Genomic DNA, 24844 nt, shown 5'->3' with positions numbered 1-24844 from the left:
GTCTCTACTCTGTGCCTGGATGTGCCCTAACAGCTCTTGCCAGTGAAGTATGAGAGTGGTTCCATGTAGTCTCTGTGGTCCTATCCACCAGAGCGGTGACTGTCCAGATGAGGGAGATTGCACAAGCACCTGTAAGACGGTGAGCAGAAAAGGTCTCCACGAGTCCTTCCCTGTGTAGTGCCGAAAGTCCCTTCCACATTCAGAAATGAGGAGGCATGTGAAGGGCAGCAGCGGCAAGGTGCTCTCTGGGCTGGAGTCTCCGAGGCAAAGCCCTGGGGGCACATGTGACCGCTGCTATGGGTTTCCCTTGTGGAATGGCCTTTAGCTTCCTGACTGCAGGTCAGCCAGGGCCCCCCTCTGTTGGTGAGTACCCTGCTGCAGCGAGGAGCAGTCTCTGAGGTCAGAAAGAGGACACGAATGGACAAGGGTGGTAACGGGTATAAGCAAAGACAGCTGGTTTGGAGGTTGGGGGGTATGTGTTTCTGGTCTCAAAGGAGGATCCCAGACTGGGTGACTGTGGGCACTTCATCCGAGACACTTAAAATGTGACGCTTGCTTGAGATGCTGAATCAGTCCCACGGCCTCAGCACTGGTCTATGTGCCAGCATGGGCACATGAGAGCCGTCGATGTGGATCCTGAAGAAGCAGAGCTTGGCCAAACACCCACCACCTGTTCTGCCTGTCTCCCTGCTCCTGATGGTTTCCTGCCTGGCCCCAGTCTCTAGAGCATGAGAAGCTCTTAGGTGGGGCAGGAACCTGTCAGGGGAAGCCCAGCGTGATCTGGCTGACATGGAGCAGCCAAGAAAGCCCTCATCATTCATTTTGCACTTGGGCTGAAAGTTCTCCTTTTGGCCGTCTGGGGAGAAAGAAGCTGAGCCAGAGGCACTCGTGGCTGCATTCTGTGGGACCCAGTTTTTGCACCCTACTCTTTCTGTTGATTACAGACCAAACTTAGAAGAATTTCATTTATTCTTTCTTTATATCAGGACTTTGGTAAAAGAAAGACAAAATCCCAGGGGTACCTGGCATTGGTCCTGGGGTTGTCTGCTGCCCCAGGGATGACCTGAGGAGAGTCTGTGACAACGTCTTTGGTTGAGCCGACTTTGGCCCTCACTACAGCACACATGCACACCCCCTCACTCCCACTCCCACTCCACCTCCCTCGTCCAGTAACTGTGACATACTTCTTTATGCCCCTCAGCCAACAGCGTCTCTCATCTTCATCTTCTGTTTCAGAAAATGCTGTTTTTCTTGTCTCCCTCTTGCCCTGTAGGTTATTGCAGCCGACTGCAAAAGGGTCACAGTGCTGAAGTATTTTCTGGAAGCCCTTTGTGGACAAGAAGAGCCTCTGCTGGCATTCAAGGGTGGAAAATATGTGTCAGTGGCACCCGTCCCAGACACCATGGGAAAGGAAATGGGAAGCCAAGAGGGAAAACAACTGGAAGATGAGGTACTATGCGGGAAGAGCCCGCTGTGGCAGAGGGAAGGCTCCCCTCCCCCGCCCATGGCTTCGGCTTCTACTCCGGGTTATTTATAACCACTAAGAGCAGTGTCTGTGTTAACGTGACCAACCAGCCTCTCAAGAGTGCGCTCTGTGGTGCCCCTTCCTGCCAGTCCACCCCAGTACCTTCATCTCACTCTGCTACGAGTTCCAGATGCTTCTTTTTAATGTTGCATTGGAGGAGAAGGGAGGGAAAGAAAGAAAGAGAGTTTAATAATGTGCAGCTCTGGAGGCTTAGGAAAGAGAGGGGGGTGTTAGGGTTCAGGCTGAGGATCAAGTTTATAGATGTGTGGAGCTCAGTGCAGCACAGGCCTGAACTCCAGCCTCCAGCACACGTACAGGAAGAACTGACATTGCTGGCCCCGTGTGGAAAATCACCCCCTCCCCCGGCCTACTCTCCCTCCCTTGTTCCCTCCCTCCCTCCTGCACATCCTGATGTGATTAAGGAATTCTCCTCTTGTTTGTTTGCCCTTGGTTGTTCCTGTAGCCCTTGTTTCACTCCAGACTGTGTGTGTGTGCACACGCACACACACGCATGTGTGTGAGCGTGCAAGCCCGTGTACCCACCCCTGCAAAATCCCACTAGCAATTGCCTTGCCATCTACATAATGTGTCTTTTCTGGAGGTGACTGTTGATGTGGGTGTGCATGAGCTGGGTGTGTGTGTCAGTCTAAGTGAACACCACCATTGACTGCCTTGCTATGTGTGGTTCTGAGCAAGTGTGAGTGTGTGATGGTGTCAGAATGTGTATGCATTTAGTATCGCTGCCAGATGCCCTGCTGTGTGTCTGGGTGTGGGTGTACACACACCTCACCTTTGCCTGAAGGTTCACTCTTTACCCCCACAATGTTCAAGACAGAGGAGCCTTAGGTGGGATGGAGGGAAGGGACGGAAGCAATTCTAGCCAGAGGCCAGGTCACCCATAGGCCAACCCAGTCATTTGGCCCGCAGCAGTCTCAAGCGCCCGGTGGAGCAGGGCGGGGTGCAGGGATGAAATCAGCACCAGGCCAGGGAAGCCAGATGTCAGCTGGAAGCTGTCGTTTGGGATCTGAAGCAGTGATAGAGTGGCCACCTTCGGAACAGTCTTCAGAGCAGCCGAGTCTTGGACTGGCTTCATTAGAATAGCTGGAGAACCCACTCCACCCTGATGACACAGGGCTCAGCTTCCAGGAGAGAGGTGGTTCCAGGGATAAAGCTGAGCCCATGATTCCAGACTCTCCCCATGAAACCTGGGCAGGGAACAACGGGAAAGAATGAGCTGTCAGTGTGGGAGGAGACGGTGGGGTTGCCAAAGCCATCTTGGTGTCCAGACGTCAGGCGAGGAGAACAGTGCCACTGAGCTCTGGGTACTGTGCGGGAAGCACGGGGTGGGGCCAGCCTCAGTCCGATATCTCACCCATACTACAGGGCTGAGGCAGGCCGTGGAGAATGAGCAAGGCCAGCTTGCCAGGCTTGCTGTAATAAGAAATGTGTTCTGGCCAGTGGAGCCAGCAGCAGGAAACTCAGGCAAGTGAGGCCCAGAGAGAAGGCAGCAGCATCAGAGCCAAGGAGGCCCCTCCACTTTGACAAGAGCACGCTAGCTCTCTAGTCCAGATCTTGGCTGTGCCACACTCTCCTTCCTTCTGAGGCTTTTTGACCAGACAGAGGTTGTGACCCACACCAGGCTGCCCACTTCTTCCTTTTCCCACGAGCCTCCTGTGTCCCTGTAGGTTAGTGGCCCCTGGGAAACCCTACTTACCCTGGTCTGTGTAATTTCATAACCCAGCACTTCCTCGTTTGCTGTGAGAGCTGAGCGAACCTCAGACAAGCTTCTCTGACCCTCCTTTGACCTCATTCAAGCCCCATGATAACCCTGTGTACCCTGTTCAGAGTAGGCAGAGGCAATGTTCCGCCATGGGCTAAGCAGGCATCCCATTCCTCTCACTGCCTCCAGGTTAACCCCACAAACAGAGAAGTGATATACAGAGAGCCTTCCTCTTCTCCGTCACCTGGGCCTCTCTGGAGGTGAGCCCTGTGACACTGCAGCACGCATGGTGTCTAGCAAGGATGACTGTGGGCAGAGCCCCAGACCCCTGAGGCCTCTTGGGACAGCAGCAGTTGTGGCCCCATCCTCAGATTTCCTCTCTCCTCAGGCTGCAAGCCTGAGTCACTTAAGCTTCCTGGGAGAGGTCTGGGGAGTTCTCGCTTCAGAAAATCTCTTGTCATGAACCTAACAGGGTGTAGCTCCTTGGAGATGCCACTGAAACACCTATCTTCCCATCCTTGTATTCTCTTGAGACAAAGCACTTGTATCACCTCCCCACCCACACATTTCCCTAACCACCTTCAACCCAAGAGAATCCGTCCAGATACTGTCATGAAGGTGGATAGTTGGGGAGAGGAGCGGGCAGGTCTGTCAAAGCTGAGCCACTGAGGCCAGACCTAGGCTTTCTCTGGATTCAGGATCTGAGCTCCGTGGGTTTGCCCAGTGTGTTTGTTGAGAGCACAGACTTTGAAGTCAGGCTGCCCTGCATTTTGAATCCATTCTTCCACTCACTAGCTAAGTGACCTTAAGCAGCTTGTCTGTTCTAAACCTCAGTTTGATTATTGATAAAATAGATGTGATAACAGCACCTACATTTTTTTTTTTAAAGATGTATTTATTTATTTGAAAGGTAGAGTTACAGAGAGGCAGAGAGAGAGATCTTTCATCTGCTGGTTCACTCCCCAAATGGCCACAACAGCCAGAGCTGGGCTGATCCAAACCAGGAGCCAGGAGCTTTTTCTGGGTCTCCCACATGGGTGCAGGGGCCCAAGAACTTGGGCCATCTTCTGCTGCTTTCCCAGGCCATAGCAGAGAGCTGGATCAGAAGTGGAGCAGCCGGGACTCAAACCAGCACCCTGGGATGCCAGCACTGCAGGCGCTGGCTTTACTCTCTATGCCACAGAGCCTATTTCACAGGCCATTGTGAGAATAAAATGAGTCCATACATGAGAAATGCTTAGCTCACTACCTGACCGACAATAAACACTCCATGAATGGTAGCTGTTGTCATCATTGTTATCCAATTAGAAACCCAGGAATCTTCTCCTGCTGTTTCACTCCCTGTGTACCCATGCTGTCCCCCACAGGAAGTTCTCTGGGGCAGCTGCATGTTCTCTACTGACCAAGGCCAAAAGTGAGAGAGTGAGGAATAGAGTCTGGGACCACCCGGGGAGTGATGGCTGCTGAGAGCCAAGGCTGCAAGTAGGGCGGTGCCGTCCCTGGGGACTGCTCCACCAACCTGGCAGGAGGCTCCTTACACTTGCCAGCCACTCACTACCCTGCCCAGGCTCTGGGTGGGCGGCTGAGCAAGGCTGGAGTATGTGAATTCCTGCAGTGGGGCCCAGCAGCCCCCACACCATCAGGCTGTGGTCTTGAAAAGAAAGCAGGGCAATGTCTGCTGAGCTACAGCATCTGCTCCCTGATGCTGTCTGGGGCAAGGGCGCTTCCACGCCCAACTCCCAGCTGTTGGCCAGAGTTGATTGCTATCAGATCATTAGTGTGAATTAGATTTAAATTGAATGGTTTAACTCTGTCTGTCCTTTCCCCCTTGAATCATTTGTGATTTCATGTTGCAAACAGGCCCAATATTTGGCTTTGTGAGTATGTGCAAGGGTGAACCAAGAGAGTGAGACAGGCCTGCAACTGTGTATGTGTGATTGTGCCTCTTAAGAAGCAGCCTGGGGTGTGAAGGGGAGCAACTGGGGAAGGGGAACATCTCTCAAATCCCCTTCAGCCCCTCAGGGACAGTAGGACCCTTTGCAAAGAATGTTCCCAGTCAGCACGGGGTAGGGGGCTCAATATGTGCTGTGGGCTTACAGTCTCCCCTTTTGCTTGTCTTTACCACCTGAAGGAGGAGGACGTGGTGATTGAAGACTTTGAGGAAGACTCGGAGGCTGAAGGCAGCGGAGGCGAGGATGACATCAGGGAACTTCGAGCCAAGAAGCTGGCTCTGGCCAGGAAAATAGCCGAGCAGCAACGTCGCCAAGAAAAGATCCAGGTAGGGCCTGGCTGCAGAGGGTGGTGTGGTTCCCACTGAGGTGGTGGCTGTACAGGACATGGGGGAGCTGAGTTAGGACGCTCTCAGGCAGGGTCTCACAATGTGCTGTCTCGCGCTGCCTGCCAGTTTTCTTACTCCCAGCTCAATTCTGGGAGCATGTTTGATGCCTGTGGGCGCCCTCATCCTGGGCCCCAGGAGCAGGCAGAGCCTCTGATGACAGCTCCTGCCACAGTGAAGATCTGTAAATGCACACCACACTACAAGCCTCTCATACAGTTCAGGGATTTCAAAGTTCCCCTGAATTGTTCTCATGGAGAGGCCATGAATTCTCAGGGGGAGAGGAGGCCCCAACCACAATCTACTTAACTGGATTCCCAGTGTGATGGCAGAACCCCCTCTAGACAGGGCAGTGTGCACTCTCCGTGCACTTGCTTCACCACCATTAGCCCTCTGGTGGACTCACAGCTTCAAGTCCAGCAGGTTTCCTTTATGGCTATGCTAGGTCCGTCCCCTTGCACAGTAAACTCAATCTCCCTTATCTGGGCTTCAGGGAAGAGCCAGTCATGCAGCCGCATATAAAGACTAACTGCATGAGGAAGCAGAAAGCCGTGGTGCTCAGCTGCTTAGGGATGTCTGTTTCCAGACCCCTCTGTGGCCCCCTCTCCTTGTGCATGTGGTAGGGCAGGCCTGATTGCAGTCCAGGCCCCATTTAACTAGCTTTGTGCCATTGGACAAGTAACTCCTCAGAGCCAGCTTCCTCATCTGTAACGTGTAAGTGGAGACAGCACCTGCTTCTGTGCCTGTGTAGTGTTGAGCACAATGCATAGCACGTTGTATGCGCTCCATAGGTGGTGGTATCTGATATTAGCCTAATCGCTCCTTCTGGGAAGGGGAACCAAGATCACTTGGGATGTGTCATTCTTTAGATGCATTCACATCCTCACTGCCCTTGGAATCCAGTGCACAATACATACCTCTGCCAACTCGTCTCTTGTTGTTTTTTTTTTTTTAATTAATTAATTAATTTATTTGTTTTTTGACAGGCTGAGTGGTCAGTGAGAGGGAGAGACAGAGAGAAAGGTCTTCCTTTTCTGTTGGTTCACCCCCACAATGGCTGCTGCAGCCGGCGTGCTGTAGCTGGCGCACCGTGCTGATCCGAAGCCAGGAGCCAGGTGCTTCTCCTAGTCTCCCATGGGGTACAGGGCCCAAGGACTTGGGCCATCCTCCACTGCCTTCCCAGGCCACAGCAGAGAGCTGGCCTGGAAGAGGAGCAACCAGGACGGAATCCGGCGCCCCGACCAGGACTAGAACCCGGGGTGCCGGCGCCACAAGCAGAGGATTAGCCTAGTGAGCTGCGGCACCGGCCCCAACTCGTCTCTTGTAGAGTGACGGCTGCCTCAGTCCTCAGTACAGCTCCTCCTTCAGCTCATATTCTTCCTGCCCTGTGGCTCTTCTCTCCCTCACCATCAGTCCTCCTAAAGTCCAGTCTCTTCTCACCACCCGTGTTTCTTGACTTGCAACCCAGCAGTTATACAAAAGTGCTGTGTCAGATCACCAGCAGGGACTGGCATTGTGGTGCAGCAGATTAAGCCACTGCTTGAGATGCCCATATTCCATATTGAAAACCAGTTCAAGTCCCAGATCCTCTTCCTGCTAATACATCCTGTTGAGGCACTGGTGATGGTGCAATTACTCGGGCCCCTGCCACCCACATTGGAGACCCAGATGGAGTTTTAGCCATTTGGGGAGTGAACCAGGAGATAGATGATATCTCTGCCTCCCTTCCTCCCTCTTTGTCTCTCTCCCTCCCCACTTCAAGTAGATGAAAATAAACAAACATTTGGAAAAGAAGAAATCACCCAGGGCCTGCCTTTATCAAACCTCATTCCCTGTCATAGTTGACATCCCTGTATCTTTGGGCCCTGAAGCCCCCTTCCTCCAACTTCCCTTAGCACAAACTAATAACCTCTTGGCTTCTCTCTGCTGACTGGACCACTCTAGGCTTCTCACCACCATTTTTCTTTGGTTCATTCTTTTTTTTTTTCTTTTTTCTTTTTCTTTTTTTTTTTTTTTAATCTCCTTCCTTCCCATTACTTAGGCTCAGCAAGTTGAGTTGTTGCTCAGCAGATATTGATTTAGTGACTTAATAGATGGTACCAACTAGGGCAACATCTTAAACTCCAGCCTTGCATCCAGTTTACCAAATCCTGTCTGTTTACTCATTTCCTCCCCTCCTGTGATGCCATTGCTGCCACTGCTGTGTGCTTGAATTGTAGCAGCAAGGCCTCTGCATTACACAGCTATAGGGCTGCACTTGCTGCGTAGTCTGTGAATGGCACCTGCCCTTCCCAGAGCTGTGTAGTCCATAGCTTGCCCAGCAAACTTTCCAGTGCATCATTTTCTTCCCAAAACAGCCACTCCTCTGCCTGGAGATCATCAGTACCTTTGCTTGGCTAGTAGAATAAAGTCTAAATCCTTCTTATGGCATTTAAGGCTTTCTGGTCTGTTCCCACTCTGTATTTCCAACTACTTCTACCACTACTGCACCTGCTATCCCCTGCTAGCTATGTGATATCAGACAAAGTTTAACTTCCCTGAGCTGGATTCCTCATCTGTAAAATGGAAGTGGTGATAACACCTGCCCATTAGAGCTGTCACAAAGCCTCAGAATGAATGACAGTGCCTGAAAGTGCCTGTCCAGACACTAAGGCCTTCCTGCCTGGACAACACACTAACTTGCCTCTTACTATCCCTAGATACCCTTTGCCCTTCACCACCCTCGGGCCTTCCTCAGTACTGTTCTTCAAACCAGAGTACCTTTTTTCTCCCCCACATTTCCTGTTACCTGTTGAAATTCTGTTCCTCCTTCTATCCCCAGATGAAACCCCATCTCCCCAGTGAAGCCTTCCCTGATTCCCCCTAGGAGGAATTCATCTCTGCTCAGCTTTGCTATAGCATTGATTTATACCTCACGGGTGGAACTGCTATCATGTCTCATATTACAGTTATTTCTGGACTCGTTTCCCCTCTGTACTGTGAACTGTCTTGGAATCAGGGACCATGTCTTCAACTCAGTTTAGCAAGTGATGCTGAGCATTTACTGTGTAGTGGAGAAGCCAATCTTTTCATTTTTTTTTTTTTTTTTTTTTGAGGCAGTTTCAGAGAGTTAGAAGGAGATAGAGAGATCTTCCATCCCCTGGTTCACTCTCCAAATGGCCACAGTGACTAGGACTGGGCCAAACTAACGCCAGGAGCTTCATCCAGGTCTCCCACATGGGTAGGAGGGGCAGGTGACAGGGGAAAGCACTTGGGCCATCTTCCATTGCTTTCTCAGGTGCATTAGCAGGGAGCTGGATCAGAAGTGGAGCAGCCAGGACTCTGCCCATTTAGGATGCTGGCATTGCAGGCAGCAGGTTAACCAGCTACACCACAGCACTGGCCCAAAGCCATTCTTTTTAAACAACTGATTGGAGGTGTGGATGGTGTTGTGCAAAAAGGAAAGACAAGATGTTGTCAGAGTACATGGTGCAGTCCCTGTCTGGAGCACCATGTTCAGCTCTACCCCTCTGGCAACAAGCAGTGCCTTGAAAATTAGAGATCGTCCATAAGCCCTGACCTCCAGTGCCCCCTTCTTCCCATCAGCTCGGTTCAGAGAAAGCTGCTCCAACCCTGGCCTTGAGGGCCTGCTGTTGACCAGCAGAGCATGAGTTGCTGTGGCCCCTTTAAGAACAGGCCCCACATGCACCACTGCTGGCGGCCCTGCCTCCTGTCAGCCTCCTTCCTCCAGCCTCACAGCCACAGGAGGATTTCTCAGCAGAGGAAAAATTCCCCCCTTCCCTCCCCCCCCCCTTTAATGCCCGGGGCCCTTCACTTCCATAATTCTTCATTTTCCAGCCTTGAACGTAAGCCAGACACATCTGTCTGGCCATATGCGTGAACCCTGGAGTCTGTGCCGAGGTGGCTGTAAAACAGGGCCGGTGAAGGCCCTTCTGGGAGAGCACACACATGTGTGTGCCCTCGGGCCATTGGCTCCCTGCCCAGAACCACGGGGGCTTCAGTGCTCCAAACCCATGTTAACCTTTTCTTATTTTTCCTCTTTTTGTTTAATTTAAGGGGGGGAAAATCCCAAGGAAAAGGTATAAATTGTCCTGGGAGTGGGGGAGAGGCTTCTAGCTAGAGAGGCCATTATTGTTGGCAGGTACCTGGGTCACACTAATACAATAAGGAAGAAAGGAGCATCGAGTGAATTAAGATCGGAGAGATGGGCTGTAAATTACACTGCTCCGAACTCCACCAGTCTCCAGGGTGCTAACCGAGAGGTGTAAGGCAAGTCCCCAGCTCCCAGCGCCTTTTACAGATGCAGCAAACAGGAACCACACATGTTTTGGGAAGGGGATATGAAGATAGGGTTGAAAAAAAATCCTCTTGGCCCCCATGATAGCCATAAAGTCCAAGTGAGATCTGGGGTTGTAGCCACGCCCCCACTTCCCTGCTCCCACCTAGACCCCTGGGCCTAAGCTCATCTGTAGGAATAGGGGGAGGTGAGGCCTGGCCTCCCTCCACAGCCTGTCCCTCCCAGCTTCCGGCGTTGCACAGAGGCTGGTGAGTGGGGCCGACTGGAGGTCAGAAAAGGGGTGTGGGGAGCTCTCGGGGCCCGTGCAGCTGGAGTTGCAGCACCCAGGCAGGCCCCTGGATGCTGGGGGCGCCAAGTCCTCCCACCCGCGGCTTTGAGGCCCCACTCTAGGGCTCAGCCCAGGCTTTGGCCTGGTTGCCAGAGACAGCTCCTCCTAGTGGGCTGGTTCTGCCCACCTTGCTCTCCTCCTGAGTTCTTTTCATTCCCATTGCCATTCTTGGGAGATGTCCAGAGACCAGCACCGGGTACATGATTTGTCTGGGAATTGGTCAGAAGTGTTTCATTCCTAACCAGGCCTCCAGGGCAAAGCGGTCACTGAAAATCCTCCTCCAGGCATGAGGCGTGGCCTCTTGGCACCTCTTACTGGCCCTGGCCCTGTGAATCCCCTGCCGCCTCACTGCCTGCATGAGGCTTTGCTGTGATTTGTGCTGCTGTCGGGCGGGGTCAGGTTTCCTGAGCAGTTGCAAACATCCCACCTGAAACATAACAGGCTCTTCCTCTGGCCACAGCTATTGTTTCCCTCCGCATTATGGCCACAGTCTTGCTCTGTAGCCAGCAATGACATGTGTTCTGAAAATAGCCTTGCTCCCCTGTCCCCTTCCCGCCCACCCACCCTCCTGAAGATGCAGTCACTCCTTTGTGGTGGCCCCAGGAGTTTCACTCTAAATATAGCTGCAGTCCATTCACACTGTCACCCAGCTGGGGGGGGAGGACATTGTGGAACAATGGGGTATGCACAGAGCCCCCCACACCTGTATGGAAGCTAGCGGAAGGCAGACACTCAGCCCTGGCTCCTAGCTGTCGGAGGCAGGGTGGGAGCCAGCACACTACCAGGCCAGGGGCACGTTCACGCCAGGGCAGGAAAGCACAGCCTGCGGAGCCAGGCAGCCACCCACCCCACCCAGGCCGGCTCCAGTTTCTCTGCACGCACTGTTCCTGGGTCCAAGTGCTTCAGCTGCTGCTACCTCCCTGACTCCAGCAACATTCATGGAGTTCCATCCTCCGATGGAGTGCTCAGACTATGGCCTAAAACCCCCTTAGGCTGCTGCTTGGAGCCAGCTCAGAGATGTCACGCTTAACCTCTTTGGCTTTTTCAGAACAAGATTTACTGGTTAAAATCCTTCAGATTATCTTTACAGTGCCTTTCAACTCTGAGCCTATGTGGTATGTTGAGTGCTATGCTAGATACTATAAAAGAAACTACAAGGAAAGCAGCCGATTTTCCCATTCTTGAGCACCTGACAGTGTACTTTGAAAATCAGTCCTCATAAAGCAAGAACAGCAAACAAGTGGTCATAATTTTAAGAAAGAAGGCAACTGTATATTAAGTGCTGTGGTGCTTTTGGACATCTAGGAGAGGGGTCCCAAGCAGAGGTTTCCTGTTAGCAGTACACCCCAGGTTAGGATGCTGACCCCGAATGCTCTCCGGTGGCTGTGGGTGGCTGGGCCTGCTTCTGACAGCAGATGTGGTAGCTGCTTTCTGCTGGCTCAAGAAGGAACTGCCTGCCAGTGGTCATCTCACCAACTATTCCTATTTTCATTTCCATTTTTTTTATTTTTCATATACATCCACACACAAAAACAGCAGTATTGTGAGGTTTGCAGTAACAATCAGTGGTCCTCTGCCTCATCCCTCCAAAACCCCAGTTCTTCTCCCTGGTGGTTTCCCCAGATATTTTTCCTTCTGGATATATAGAAAATGAAAAATGGACCTGGGCAAGAAGAAAGGAAACAGACATTTGTTGAGTTACTAATGCATGTGTCAGACCCTTTGCTGGGGCCTTTGACATACAGGTGAACATGGAAATGTGCTGTCATCAGACTTATGATTTCTGGTGAAGACATTGCTCAGGCCCATGAGTCCCAGGGGTGAGTGCCCCCGTTGTCCTGTGGGAGGGAGGAAGCGGCTGAGTCCACATGGAGTCCCTAAGCAGAAGGGAGACCCACCAGGCCTTTTCCTGGTGGCTCTGCCTCGTGATTGGGTATCTCCAAGTTCCACATGTCCTATATCAGCCGGCTGGGCTACTTTTGTTTATAATTCTCATGTCTCCATTTTCAGTAGGTCAGCACCTTGAAATCACCACCACTGTGTGGAAGGAGCCCTCCCTGGGTTCGCAAACCTGTTCGCTTCCTCCTCAGGTGGGGTTGCACATGGTCTCTCACTCAGATCACTAGCTTGTTTACAAAGCACCTTCCAGAAGCACAATTAAAATTGTTCTTTCACTCTTCTGAGTTTATAGTGACTCAGTCCTTCTTCTTGCCATCAGTTTGATTCAGTGTGTCCCTGCTTTGTTGTGTCCCCAGTACACCATCCAAGGACCACTGTGGTCCAGCCTCAGCTGCAGTTAGCAGGGATCCTATGGAACTCTCCTTTCCGGGTCAGCACGCTTGACTCCAGGCCAGGGCCAGTCTGTCTGAATCACAGCATTCCAACTGTGCCCCCCCTCACCCCCACCAGAGGCTTCTGCAGCTTTTTACTCATACAAACAAAAATAAATCTCACTACCGGCCTCTGAACTCCACAGCCGCATGCTTCCCCTCTCCCCAAGCGTCCCATGGCTATGAGCGGGGACTTGGCACTCTCCCCACCGACATCACTTTTTCACTCCCTGCGCATCCTGTGTCCTTCTCTCACCGTGCGACCCAGGGATCGGAATGGGACGTGACGGCCGGCACAGGCGCCGTGCACAGCTGCCAGGAATCTGACGGGTAAAATCTGGAAAAGTTGGGAGGGCAAATGCTAAACACACACACACACAGCACCACTCAAAAAGGGCCGGAAATGCAGACACCCATCTGAGAGGGCCTGTGGGCTCCCAGGCCCTCCTCCATCCTCCATCTGCCCCCCCCCCTTTTTTTTTTTTTTGTTAAGGGACTGAGTCAGTCTCATGACCCAGGTATAACCCCCCAAGGCCCACTGGCACCCCAGGAGAAGAGAGAACAGCCTCATTTAGTCTCCTGAGACTCCTGAAGGTATGTGGGGAACAGGAAGCAGTTGTGTGGTGACTCACTGGGCAGAGCCAGGTTAAGGGAAGTTGTCTGCGGGTGACCCTGGGACCGGATGATGGCAGCACAGCTCTGACCACCCTCACGCAGCTTGGCTCCACCCCACCTCCAGGGAACCAGCCCTCCCTAAGGGGCTGTGGCCTGTTCACCTTTCTGGCCGTGTACCAGAGCTCTAAGAACTCAGGAAAGTCAGAACTTTCCTGAACCTTTCTCCTAGAAGTTTTCTGTCCTGTCACCAGATCACACAGTAGGCTTAGTTTGCTCCCAGCCTCCCAAGGCCAACTGGCTGAGAGACCCACCTGCCCGTTGCCACCAGTAAAGGTCAGATGAGGTAATGGCTTGGGCATTGAGCAGGGTCCGAGGAGCTAATGGCTTGCACAGAGTAAAAAATGGCAGCCAGTTCCACTTCTTTGACAGAACCAAGCCAGAGCTGGAATTCACCTCTTGAGGCAGGACAACAGGTGTGAGTGGAATCTTGGTAGGACGGGGCAGAGGGATGGTGCTCAGTTAGGACCCTACCCCTGTCATTCATCTTCCTCCAACAGTGTCAGAGCACGTTCTCTGTTTTTGTTTGCTTGTTTGTTTGAGAGGCAGAGTACAAGAGAGAGGGAGAGACACAGGGAGAGCTTCCACATACTGGTTTACTCCCCAGATGGCCACAACAGCCAGAGCTGAGCCAGGAACTTGTAACTCCCTCCAGGTCTCCCACATGGGTGGCAGGGTCCCAAGCACTTGGGCCATCTTCTGCTGCTTTTCCAGGCACATTAGCAGGGGGCTGGATCCTAAGCAGAGCAGCTGGGACTCAAACCAGAGTTCCTGTAGGATGCCAGTGTCACAGTGGCTTAACCTGCGGTGCCGCAATGCTGGCCCTTCAGTGCATGTTCTGTCTCCTCACCCAGAAAGACAGACAGAGCAGGGGGCCTGGGCTACCAGGATAAGTGTCCTGGCAGTGAAAGAGCTAGAGGCAGAGCGTGCAGCTGGGAAAATGAGGAACAGCAGCACTGATGCTCGTCTGCGGAGGAGAAAGGGCAGTTGCTTACTGAACCTGAGCAGGACCATTTCCTGCTCTTTCAAAATGCCCCAGCCAGGTTTGGTAGAATGTGTGTCACCCTCTAGCTGGCAGCCATGTGGGGAGGGGCGGTGACCCAAGTCCCATGGGCAAGTGGCCAGCAGCAGTGGTGCTTCCCCTTCAGAGGTGAGATCAGTGGGAAGATTTGAGCGGCATGAGCCTCCTGGCTGCATTTCTCATGCCTGCCAGCGTCCTGTGGCGTGTGCCTTCCACCAGCTGTGGTGGCAGTGGCAGCAACGACTTACTCATAGGGAGAGGTCCCTGGTAGGTCACAGAGAAGCCACCCCCATCATTTGAAGGCATGCCCTTTCAGTTTTACTGTCATTGTCAGTGAAACCTGAGCAGCCTCCTCGCTGACTGTTGGTGGCCGGGCCCGGCGCCGTGGGCCCCATCTCAGTTGGCACGCACACCGCTGCCCCTGCCCTGAACCTGCATCCGTCGTCCCTGCGAGCTGCGGTGTGGCAGAAGGCCATGCGAGGGCGTAGGAGGCTGCGCTGCTCGCCTGGCCCCTGCCAGCTTTGTGTTGGTGCCCGCCAGCTCCCTACCCAGAGAGCTTCCAGGCTGGGCAGATGGCAGCAGATCAGTTCACTTCTTGGCCGTGCTCCCCAGAAGAGGAAGCAGCACGAAAGTGACCATGCTCTGTAGTCACAGATACCCATAGCCTATATGGATGGGCCACTGCCGCACACTTGAGAAAACTGGGCTTTCCCAAATGCGCACAGAGCTTCCGTGAGAGACATGGAAGTCCTGAAGACAGCCCCATGGTCCCCCAGGGTGAGGGCTGGTGCCACTGGAGGAGTGTATTCCACACTGCAGAGGAGACAGTGTGACCTTGTCTTCTAGCAGTCTAGCTTGCACTGGGGAACGTTTGACAGGGCTGTCAAGCCCTTGATACCATGGAGAGCGTTGCCGAGGAAGACAAGAAGTGACTTGACTTAGATGGCCGTTTAGAGGAAAGCGTCACATGGAAGAAGAGTAGTGTCGTTTGTTCAGGGCTGTGACAAATGAGGGAAAAAAGAACAGAAGTGACCAGCGTTTAGGATTCACCATGCCAGTTGAGAAGGTGCAGTTGGAGTCAGTCTGGGTGCCATTGTACAGCAGCACCAGTGTGGGTCAGAATTAACCACCCTGTGGCCCCTGCTGCTGCGGGAGACTTGGTTTGGTGTTATCAACATCACTTTGTGCCTAGCCTTTGAGTGTAACTTCTTTTTTGGCTACAGTGAAATAAATTGAACTAGTAAATTCTGCTTAGGGTATGCATAAGTGTCTGGGCTGAGAAGGGCCCTCTGTATGCTGCCTGTTGAAACCACTCTTTCTTGTTGATTTTTAGCCCAAAGCCCTACTTTCAGGGACCTACTATTTTTCATACCATCAGGGTCCTTTCTCGGTCCCAGGCACGGTTTTAATCATGCTCCATCCACCAGCCCCTTGATCTGTATTGATTTTGATGCAGTGTTTTGCTCAGCCCTTGGTTCCTCTGGAAGGGAAGGGGTGTGGGGAGCAGGAAGCTGACGTGCGGCCGAGTCAGGGCCCTGGCTCACCCACCTGCTTGCCTGCTCACTCTCTGGCTCACTCACTGTGTCCCTGTAGGCTGTCCTGGAAGACCAGAGTCAGATGAGGCAGATGGAACTCGAGATCAGACCCTTGTTCCTCGTCCCAGACACCAATGGCTTCATCGACCACCTGGCCAGTCTAGCCCGGCTGCTGGAGAGCAGGAAGTACATCCTGGTGGTACCCCTCATCGGTGAGTCAGGCGGGAAGGGCAGAGCAGCCCTGCACGTGCACAGCAGCCGCCCCCATACACATGCCCCATGGCCAGGGGCCAGGCAGGCAGAGCCCTGCTGTGCGTGTATAAGACAGGATTTGCAGGGAGGTAGGGAATGCGTGGGGCAAGGAAAAGTGTTTAATAATCAAAGCAGTTCAAATTATTATGGCTGATCCGTGGCTTAAACTGCTTGAGCAAATGGACTCCTGTGTCCCAGCAACCAGAGGCTGCATGAGCCCAGCCCTTGTTTTTATCCTTATAAAGCTTGCAGTAAAACAGCAAAGCTGGTTCCCGTTATTGGTAAACACTCAGCCCTGGCAGATAACGGCAGTGCTGCTGGGTGGTCTGGCAGGGAGGCTGGGAGGATTTTGAAGTGGTTAGATGCCTTTAGTCTGATTGTCTTGTAGCTTTTCATGATCATTCTGTTGGTTCGAGGTAGCATTCTTCTGGCCAGTGTCACCCTAAGGCCAGGCTGACAGGAACCATCCAGAGCAAGCCCCTGGCTCATGCCTGTGGGTTCCTACCCCTTGGGCCCTTACCACCATCTGGTCATTGGTACTGGTGCAAGGTCAGCCTGTTGGAACCCAGCTAGCTTGCTTTTCCACCCTCTGGCCAGAGAAGCCCTGCTAGGCTGTCTCCAGAGGACTGTGGGCACTCTTAGTTCTCAGCTCTGTGGTGGGTCAGCCTTAGGGTGGGCTCTGGGCTCTGGGCTCCTGTCAAATATAGGTGATGGCTGTACTGTGTGGGGGAGGACCTGGCTGTACTGTGCGGGGAGGACCTGGCGTTTTTGTTTGGGTTTATTTTTGTGTGTTTTTTGTTTGGTGTTTGGGTTGTTTTTTTGTTTGTTTGTTTGTTTGTTTTGTTTTGTTTTGTGAGACAGAGACAGAGAGCTCTCATCTACTGTTTCACTCCCCAGATGCCCACAACAGCCAGGGCTGGGCCAGGTTAAAGCTGGGATCTGGGATCACAATCCAGGTATCCTCCATGGATGACAAGAGCCCAGTTACTTGAGCCAACACCACTGCCTCCCAGCTGTGCATTAGCAGGACACTGCAGTCAGGAGCTGGGACTCGAACCTTGCACTGCAGCAGGGATGTGGCCATCCCAACCAGCAGCTCAACTGCTAGGCCAAACACCCACCGCTAGCCCAAGCTTTCTAATATCACCTTTTTAGCAGCCACTTGGAGCAAGTTTGTTCTCTGAAAAAGCCACCAGACTGGCAGTCTGCCTGCCAGGCCACCTCTGACTCCCATGCCAAGGTGTTCCACGGGGCCTTCCCTTTCAGTCCCGAGTGTCTTCGTGCCAGATGGGGGTGGAAACAAAGGGCAGGAAGCATCCGCCCTGCAAAGGCAGTAGAGCCCTGGGGGGTTGTGGGAAACATGCTAGCACCACCTGAGAATGTTGGCACTGAAGCAGCCCTCCTCCTCGCCTCCACCCTCCCCGTCTTCCTTCCCCTCCCCATGTGGCCTGGCCAGAGCCTCTTAAACCCAGGCCCTTAGACCTACGGGAAGGTTTTCTGTACTTCAAAAGAAGAGCAACTTCTGTCACTAAGGCAGAGCGGCGAGACCATTACGTCCCAAGCTTCCCAGCTTCCCTCTTCCCTCCTTGGGTCCTGGGGTGAGCCGCCTTTCAGGACAGAATGTCTGTGCTTTCCTTTCCAGAAGTTTTTGAGGGAGAAGGAAAGTGAATTGGTCATCTTTTTGCCAGGAAATGGCATAACTAGTGGAGGTTGTTGGCATCACAGGAGCCCCCTCAGATTCAGTGGCTCAGATACCATCCCAGGAGAGTAAGTTCTTGGTCACAGGCACTGATTGGGCCCCTGCTGTGTGCCCGACTGTGTGCCCTTGTTTCCCAGGCCTAGGGAAGGACAGAGCTCTGGCCCTCACTCCTGAGGAGCTTATGATTTCGTCAGGAGATCCAGATTCGGTGAAGATGGAGAAAACCCGAGAGGATGCATCTGAACAGGCCGGCAGTAGCTGAGGCTCTCACGGCAGTTCAGGCCAGCGTCTTGAACCTGCCTCAGCTGGGTGTGTCCCCGGACTCTCAGGAGCTATAAGAGGGTCTCCTGTTCCCCGGTGCTTTCCACCGTGGTCTCATGCCCTCTTCCCAGAGCAGCAGAGGGTTAAGCTGAGAGCTCTCCCGGCCTGTTTCTTGTGCTCTTTAACCTGGTCTGTGCTCCTTAGGCCTGACCCCAGCATTGAGAAGCCCCGCCTGGTGCAGAAGCACAAACAAGCTTCTCCTTTGAAGCCTGTTTAGTTTGGAAGCAGGAAAGCAGATTTTGGGATAGAATACCAGTTTTTCCTGTTTGATCTTCTGTTTGCTGTACCATACACCTATCCATCACTGCTCCCTAGTCTCATCTATACGTTGTATATACGCTGCAGCCTCAGGTTGCTGAAAGCATGGCATTACACAATGTGTGTGTGTGTGTGTGTGTGTGTTCCCACATGGGCCCCTTCCAGAAAGTGTCTCGGAATACCCAGACAATGAGTGCCAGGCTCACCATGGAACAGCATGCTCATGCCGTCTCCCCAAGCCATGAATCACTGTACTGAGGAGAGGCCTCAGACCCCAAACTCTCCCGGAGCCCCCAAGGAGTGCATATTTCCCACTTGACCTCAGGCTTTTGGCTGGAATTTTGGAAAGAATCTTCACCAGAAAATGAAGCCGTGTCCCAGACACATAGGCAGGCAGGCAGGCGCGCACACACACACACACACGTGCAGCATCAGAGGAAGTAGATGTGCCAAGGGCATGGTTTTGAGGAATGCCAGGGCCCTGGCAAGAAAGGCTTCACTGCCCCTTCCTCCATGGTGACTTCCCTATACCCCATCCAGAAGAGGGGTCGTAGGACTTGACCCTCTTGGACTGCTGTGGTTAGGGGCCCACAGTGAGGGAGAATGCCTCACTTCCTCTTTTGCTGCTGCTGTGTACCCTTGCCTCTCCCAAGAGGGCCTTCCAATTTGATCCTATAACTGAAAAATGCATCATTGGGAGCCAGGTTTGTTCCTCTAAATACCCAGCTTCAGAACATCCCTTTAAGTTCCTCCCAGGAGCAGGGAGGGGCTTAGGGGGAGAGGCAGAAGAAGGATAGAGGGCCAGCGCCGCGGCTCACTAGGCTAATCCTCCGCCTTGCGGCGCCGGCACACCGGGTTCTAGTCCCGGTCGGGGCGCCGGATTCTGTCCCGGTTGCCCCTCTTCCAGGCCAGCTCTCTGCTGTGGCCCGGGAGTGCAGTGGAGGATGGCCCAAGTCCTTGGGCCCTGCACCCCATGGGAGACCAGGATAAGTACCTGGCTCCTGCCATCGGATCAGCACGGTGCGCCGGCCGCAGCGGCCATTGGAGGGTGAACCAACGGCAAAGGAAGACCTTTCTCTCTGTCTCTCTCTCACTGTCCACTCTGCCTGTCAAAAAAAAAAAAAAAAAAAGAAGGATAGAGCATTGGAAGTCTGGGATACTTCTTGCCCCCAAAAGCTCCCCTCCTCCCCTCACTTCACGGGAAGACCCCGTAGCAGAAGGGTGGACCGTGTGGCCTGGAAAGGTGCTAGCTGGGAAAGTGAGTGGAGAGAGGCCTGGGGTGGACAGACACTGTTGCTGACTGTGGTAGCTGACACACTGTGGGCCTCTGTCTCATCAGTGATCAATGAGCTGGACGGCCTGGCCAAAGGGCAAGAGACAGACCACCGGGCTGGGGGCTATGCCCGTGTGGTACAAGAAAAGGCCCGCAAGTCCATCGAGTTCCTCGAGCGACGATTCGAGAGTCGGGATTCTTGTCTGCGGGCCCTGACCAGCCGTGGCAATGAACTTGAATCCATCGCCTTCCGCAGTGAGGACATCACTGGCCAACTGGTGAGCTCCCTGGCAGGAAGGGAAAGTCCCCAGCCAGCCTTCAGCCAGGGACTCTGGCAGGGAAGGGCTAAAGAAAGGTCTGTTAGCCTTGACAGCTGAGGGAGCAGCCACCATTGAGGCCCAGGATGGGGGAGTTCCTTGTCCCCTAGATCACTGTCAGCACAGTTAGACCCAGCCAGGCGGGGCCGGAGCACTCACGGGAGGGACCGGGGATGTGGCCCTTCCAGGGCTCTGCTGCCTCCACACAGCGCCCTCTCCTGCCCAGTGGCCCCTCTCACACTGTCTTCCTCCAGGGTAACAACGATGACCTGATCCTCTCCTGCTGCCTCCACTACTGCAAAGACAAGGCTAAGGACTTCATGCCTACAAGCAAAGGTACAGCTCTGCCTCTGCCTCTGCCTCTGCCTCAGGGTCGTCCACCCTCTGCCCTGCTCATCCTTCCTATCCTCAGGCCACGGACTCTGCCCGGGGAGCCTGAGGAGTCCTCTCAGGGTCCTGTGCACCTTTGGGTCAGGCCTCCCTATCATAGCTCCCCACACTCGGGGATGTGGATCAGCCTTGGACCAATCGGCGGCGAGGCTGGCCCAGGCAGCCTGTCTCAGGCGTCAGCTTTTCCCCACCACGTGTACATCCATTTCCTTTCTTGGGTCCTCAGTGACTTCTCCTGGATAGCAACAATGTCTGACTCAGTGTAGCTTAATTCTGGCTGTGGTCTCCTGAGCCCAGGGCTCTGCAGGTCTGAGGAGGACAGCCCCAGTGGTCTTTGGGGCATACCCCCTTTCCTTGGCCATGTTCTCAGTTCACCCCCATATGTTGACTGGGCATCAGGCCTGGGGCAGGGACACTTCCCCAGCTAGTAGTAGGCCTTTCCTCGTTGAAGGAGGTAAGAGCCTGAGCACTCAGCCCTTTTTGGTGAGAAAAACCCCACCTTTGGGCCAAAGGCTCCCACAGGGCTCTATTCCAAGCTCTTGACCACTTCATCCACATCTTTGTGTTTCTTCTCGCACAGCTTCAGTGTCAATGGGGCTTGAGGGGCTGTCAGGATGTCTATAGGTTGCCATCCTCTTCCTCTGCCCAGGGCCGGTAGTGAGCCCACAGCTGTTCCTCAGAGTGGTCCTGCTGTATGCCTTATGTGTACTGTCCCCCAGGGCCACCTCTGGAGCATTCAAGGGATGAAAGGGCGTCCTGGCTCAGCCAACGGAGGGGCTTGTGCTTTGTTCCCAGGCAGCTTCCTAGAGGGTCGCAGGGGCCTTGTTGGGAAGTGCGGTTTGGCAGTGCTCAGCCTCAGAACTGTTTCTTCCTTTGCACAGACACATTTGGGCCTTGGCCTTATTACCCCCACCCCAACCCCCACTTTACTCCACACAGCCTGCAGGAACCCACTGCCATCCTGGGGACCGCCCCATCAGAATTACATCAGCAACGGCTCGTGTAATCAAACCCCATTTGTCAGTGTGAATTCTTAGCAGATTAACTTGTCAGATTCACAGAGAAACCGTCACCAAATGTTTATGTGTAAACGATGTTGAATTTTAAAATCATGTGGATTATGGCGGATGGGGCCTGACAAGATGACAGTCTCTGGTTTCTAACAAAGTGAAGTTACCAGTGTCAAAACAGAGGATGTTTATTGTTAAAAATGTCTCAAAATATCCACAGAAACCCCTGCAGACCCCTGCCAGCAACACCAGGCCTTGGCTGGCTGACCTAAGGCCTGGGACTCTCCTGGTCTGAGGCCCGAGGCAGGAGTGGTGAGGCTACACACGGACTTGGACAGGCCGCTGGGAGCCCCGCAGAGCACCCGCACGCCCCACCCACACTAACACAGGCCAGGGCCAGGCCCGGGCAGTCAAGTGGTCTTGGTGCATCCCCTCACCTAAGACTGTCTTTTTTCCTCTGCCGCCACAGCCCCTCGCCTCTGTCACACCCTCCCCTGCTCTCCCTTCCTTCCTCACCACTGTCTGCCCCATGAGCCTTTCCCTCTCTTGCCCCCCCTCCTCCCCCCGCTCCCCGTGTTTCTGAGGCTGAAAGCCAGTTCTCAGCTTCCCTGCCTGGAGCTGGCAAGCCCAAGACTCAGGTCAGACACGGATGTTTGCAATCCCCGTCCCCGCCAGCCCACGCAGCCAGTGAGCACTGCAGGACGTGTCCTGTGCCTCACTGCTTGCCAGGCGTCCGCCGGGAAATGCCCAGCCTGGACCAAGGAGTGGGCCTGCCACCCCAGCACAGAGTCAGCTTGTGAGTGTGTGGCCCCATTTTAAATTCTCTGGTACATTAAAGGTTAGAGAATTGGGAGGAGAGAGGCAGTAGAGACATTGTGCTAAAAGTTCATCTAAAAAGAATGGAGGTTATCTCTGCCAATACAGAAAATCTTTTTATGTGTATTAAATTTGAATTGAGTGTGGCTAGTGTGAGTGCAGTGTTGTTGGAGTAGAAGCTTATGTGCAAGTACGAGTGTTGGTAAACGTGCCTAAAGAAACTTAGAAGGATGCACAGATCTAGCCCTGGTGCAGGTGGAGGGAGAGCTGAGAGCATGGTCTTCCCTGCTTTCCCTGTTTACTCTTCTTCCTGTTCAGAGCTGCTCACCGTGTATATGGATTACTTTGATTTAACAAAGGAAATCAGTTGGCCTTAGCCTCAGGATCCCCCTTGGCACTGCTCTGCCAGGAACTCTGCCCCACCACTCCTTAGACCCCCTTCGAGCTGACCCCTCTCCCCACCCCTGAGCCCCACATACACTTCCTCTCCCGTCTCCAGTTTCCTCCCTGTGGGTGCATATGGCATTGGCCTGCCAGCTCTGGAGGGAGGAGATGTGGGAAAAGGCAGGGTTATTGTGGGCACAGGCCCGGCCACGCAGTCAGAAGGAGCAGGCAAGGGTCTACTCCCTCATTTCAGGGGCCTGGGAGGCCAGGATTGGCGGGGCCGTCAGACCTAAGGCAGAACTGAGTCCTGTGCAGGGTGGGCCATTGTCGGCTGAGCCAGTAGGGGAAGAGGCAGGGGAGGGCCACTGTTAACTGAAAGTCCAGGTGAAGGAAAGGGCCAAGAAACGGCTTGCCCCGACCTTCCTCCGCACCACGTTCTCGGGGGCCAGCAGCAGCAGCCAGGGCCTCTGCCTCTTGCCCTGAGTGAGCTCCTTTTGCTCTCTTGTGCCTACAGAAGAGCCGATCCGGCTGCTGCGGGAGGTGGTGCTGTTGACAGATGACCGGAACCTACGTGTGAAGGCACTGACCAGGAATGTGCCTGTGCGGGACATCCCTGCCTTCCTCACGTGGGCCCAGGTGGGCTGAGGGAGCCGCGCTGGGGCCCACCCCCTGGAACCGTTCCTGAGAGGCCACCAGGCACCCAGTGTAGCACGGAAGATGTCCACGTGCCTGAGCCACCAATCCACCCAGACAATAAACCATCCTCTTCAACCCACGCCGTGGCCGTGCTGTGGGGGAGCTGCTCCTCACAGAGCCCCTCCCAAGGGCTGGGCGGAAGCTGCTGGGACCCTTCTGGGCTGCAGGGAGGTGGCTGGCTACAGCAGCAGCAGGTGGGCAAGCCAGCTGGGCCGCCCGTGCCGTCAGCCTTTCTGCCTCCCCTGTCTCACTCCAGGGCTGGGGAAGGCCTGCTCACCCCAGGGACTCAGCCACTTTCCCCAGTGGAGATGAGGCAGAGGTTTTAGTTTCCATCAGATGGAGGTGAAATCACAGGTCCCTTTGCTGTTCAAAACTCTAGTTGCGAATGCGTCCGCGGGGCTTTAGTCTCCTGAAGAGAGTGCCTGGGGCATGTCTCCGTCTCTCAGAGGCCTGGATTCCCCCGTGAATCCACAAGTTGGGTTCTGGACCCCATTTCCCTAACAGCAGCCCCAGGCCCCCACCGCTCCCTCCTCCTCCCCACCCCAGTACATACCTACCTCCCCCCAATCCCCCCACCCCCGCTGCTCCTCTGGTTCTTAGCAGTGTAGCCCCTTGTAGACACTAGTTTTCACCTTTCACAGACATTAGTCTAGAGGGAAGGGACGTGGGTCTCAGGCCCATGCTCCCTGGGGCCTCCACCTGCTCCCTTCTCCCTCACTGGCCTGCCTTTTGCTCTAGTATCCTCTTTGGGAAGTTTCCTGGAACTCCTCTCAGCGCCACCCCCACGCACACAGATCCACACATCCCCACCCCCACCCCCACCCCTCCTCTTCCTGCCCTTTCAGGTTGATCCCTTTCACCTCCCGCATCCCCGCAACTTCCTCACCTCAGTTCCTTGCCAAGGGCCTACTGGCTCTCTTCCTGCTCTGCTACCTGCGGCAGGAGCCCCAGAAGGCTTTCCCATCCCGCCCTTCCTTGCCAGGCCCCAGCCTCAAAACTTGCAGGCTGGTACAGCCCAGCCCGAGGGCCTGCAGGGAGCATAGCCCAGCCCGGGCTTTGCACCTTGTTTCTAGCTTTGCCACGGACTTCCCGGAACTGCCACGGGGGCCCATTGAAGGCCTTCCAGTTTTGCACTGCGCCATTAGCTGGTGCGCGTGCTGCAGATCTCACTGGGCAGGCTTCCTGCTGGAAGTAAGTCCTTCCAGCCCAGGAGCAGGGACGGGGAGGAGTTAAGAGGGAGAGAGGGTTTTAGGTGGAATCAGGGATAAACCTTGATGGGCCGGTGGGAGAGTTCCCCCTAGAGCCCACTGCCTGTCCAGACTGCCCAGAGCACGGCAGGACACTGTGCCCTCCCTGAGGCCCAAGGTTATGCCAGAAGGAGGCGGCACTCTGCAGGAGGCTGAGGCCAGTGGTTAGGGGGATGAGGCCCGCCATGGCCCCAGAAGGCTGGGCTCTTGAGTGGGGGCGGGGGGGCCCCAGCCTCTCCTTGGAGCTCTCCCCTGGCTGAAGGCCAGTGACTGGGTAGGGGGAAGACCCATCTCTCCTCTCTGTCCCCTTTGCAGCTTGGTTTTGTTTCCTTAATAAATTTGTAGTTATGAAACATACCTGACCTCTTGCTGATCTATTTCTGGGGCTGGGGAGGGGAAGCAGATCCAAGCCTCTGCA

General features: G+C 54.2%; 1 protein-coding gene across 12 annotated transcripts in view; it reads left to right on the top strand.

The window, feature by feature from the left end:
- SMG6 (SMG6 nonsense mediated mRNA decay factor) overlaps window positions 1–24783 on the top strand; it is a 262938-nt gene extending 238155 nt beyond the window's left edge. For 9 of the 12 annotated variants that reach the window (XM_002718880.5, XM_008270916.4, XM_051824499.2 and 6 more), the window contains 6 exons: window positions 1274–1450; window positions 5377–5523; window positions 15822–15975; window positions 19633–19844; window positions 20138–20219; window positions 22998–24783. In XM_002718880.5, coding sequence (XP_002718926.1) covers window positions 1274–1450; window positions 5377–5523; window positions 15822–15975; window positions 19633–19844; window positions 20138–20219; window positions 22998–23128 — 903 coding nt within the window. In that variant the 3' untranslated portion in view covers window positions 23129–24783. Of the gene's footprint in view, window positions 1–1273; window positions 1451–5376; window positions 5524–15821; window positions 15976–19632; window positions 19845–20137; window positions 20220–22997 lie in introns of those variants that run through there. The other 3 variants (XM_051824498.2, XM_051824500.2, XR_007911238.2) reach the window with 3 other exon arrangements.
- The last annotated feature ends 61 nt before the right edge of the window (window positions 24784–24844 follow it).

The sequence above is a fragment of the Oryctolagus cuniculus genome, chromosome 17 (assembly GCF_964237555.1).
Source record: "Oryctolagus cuniculus chromosome 17, mOryCun1.1, whole genome shotgun sequence".
Classification (NCBI taxonomy): domain Eukaryota; kingdom Metazoa; phylum Chordata; class Mammalia; order Lagomorpha; family Leporidae; genus Oryctolagus; species Oryctolagus cuniculus.
The sequence above is the reverse complement of the archived record's forward strand: the minus strand, read 5'-3'. Positions and strand labels throughout refer to the sequence as shown.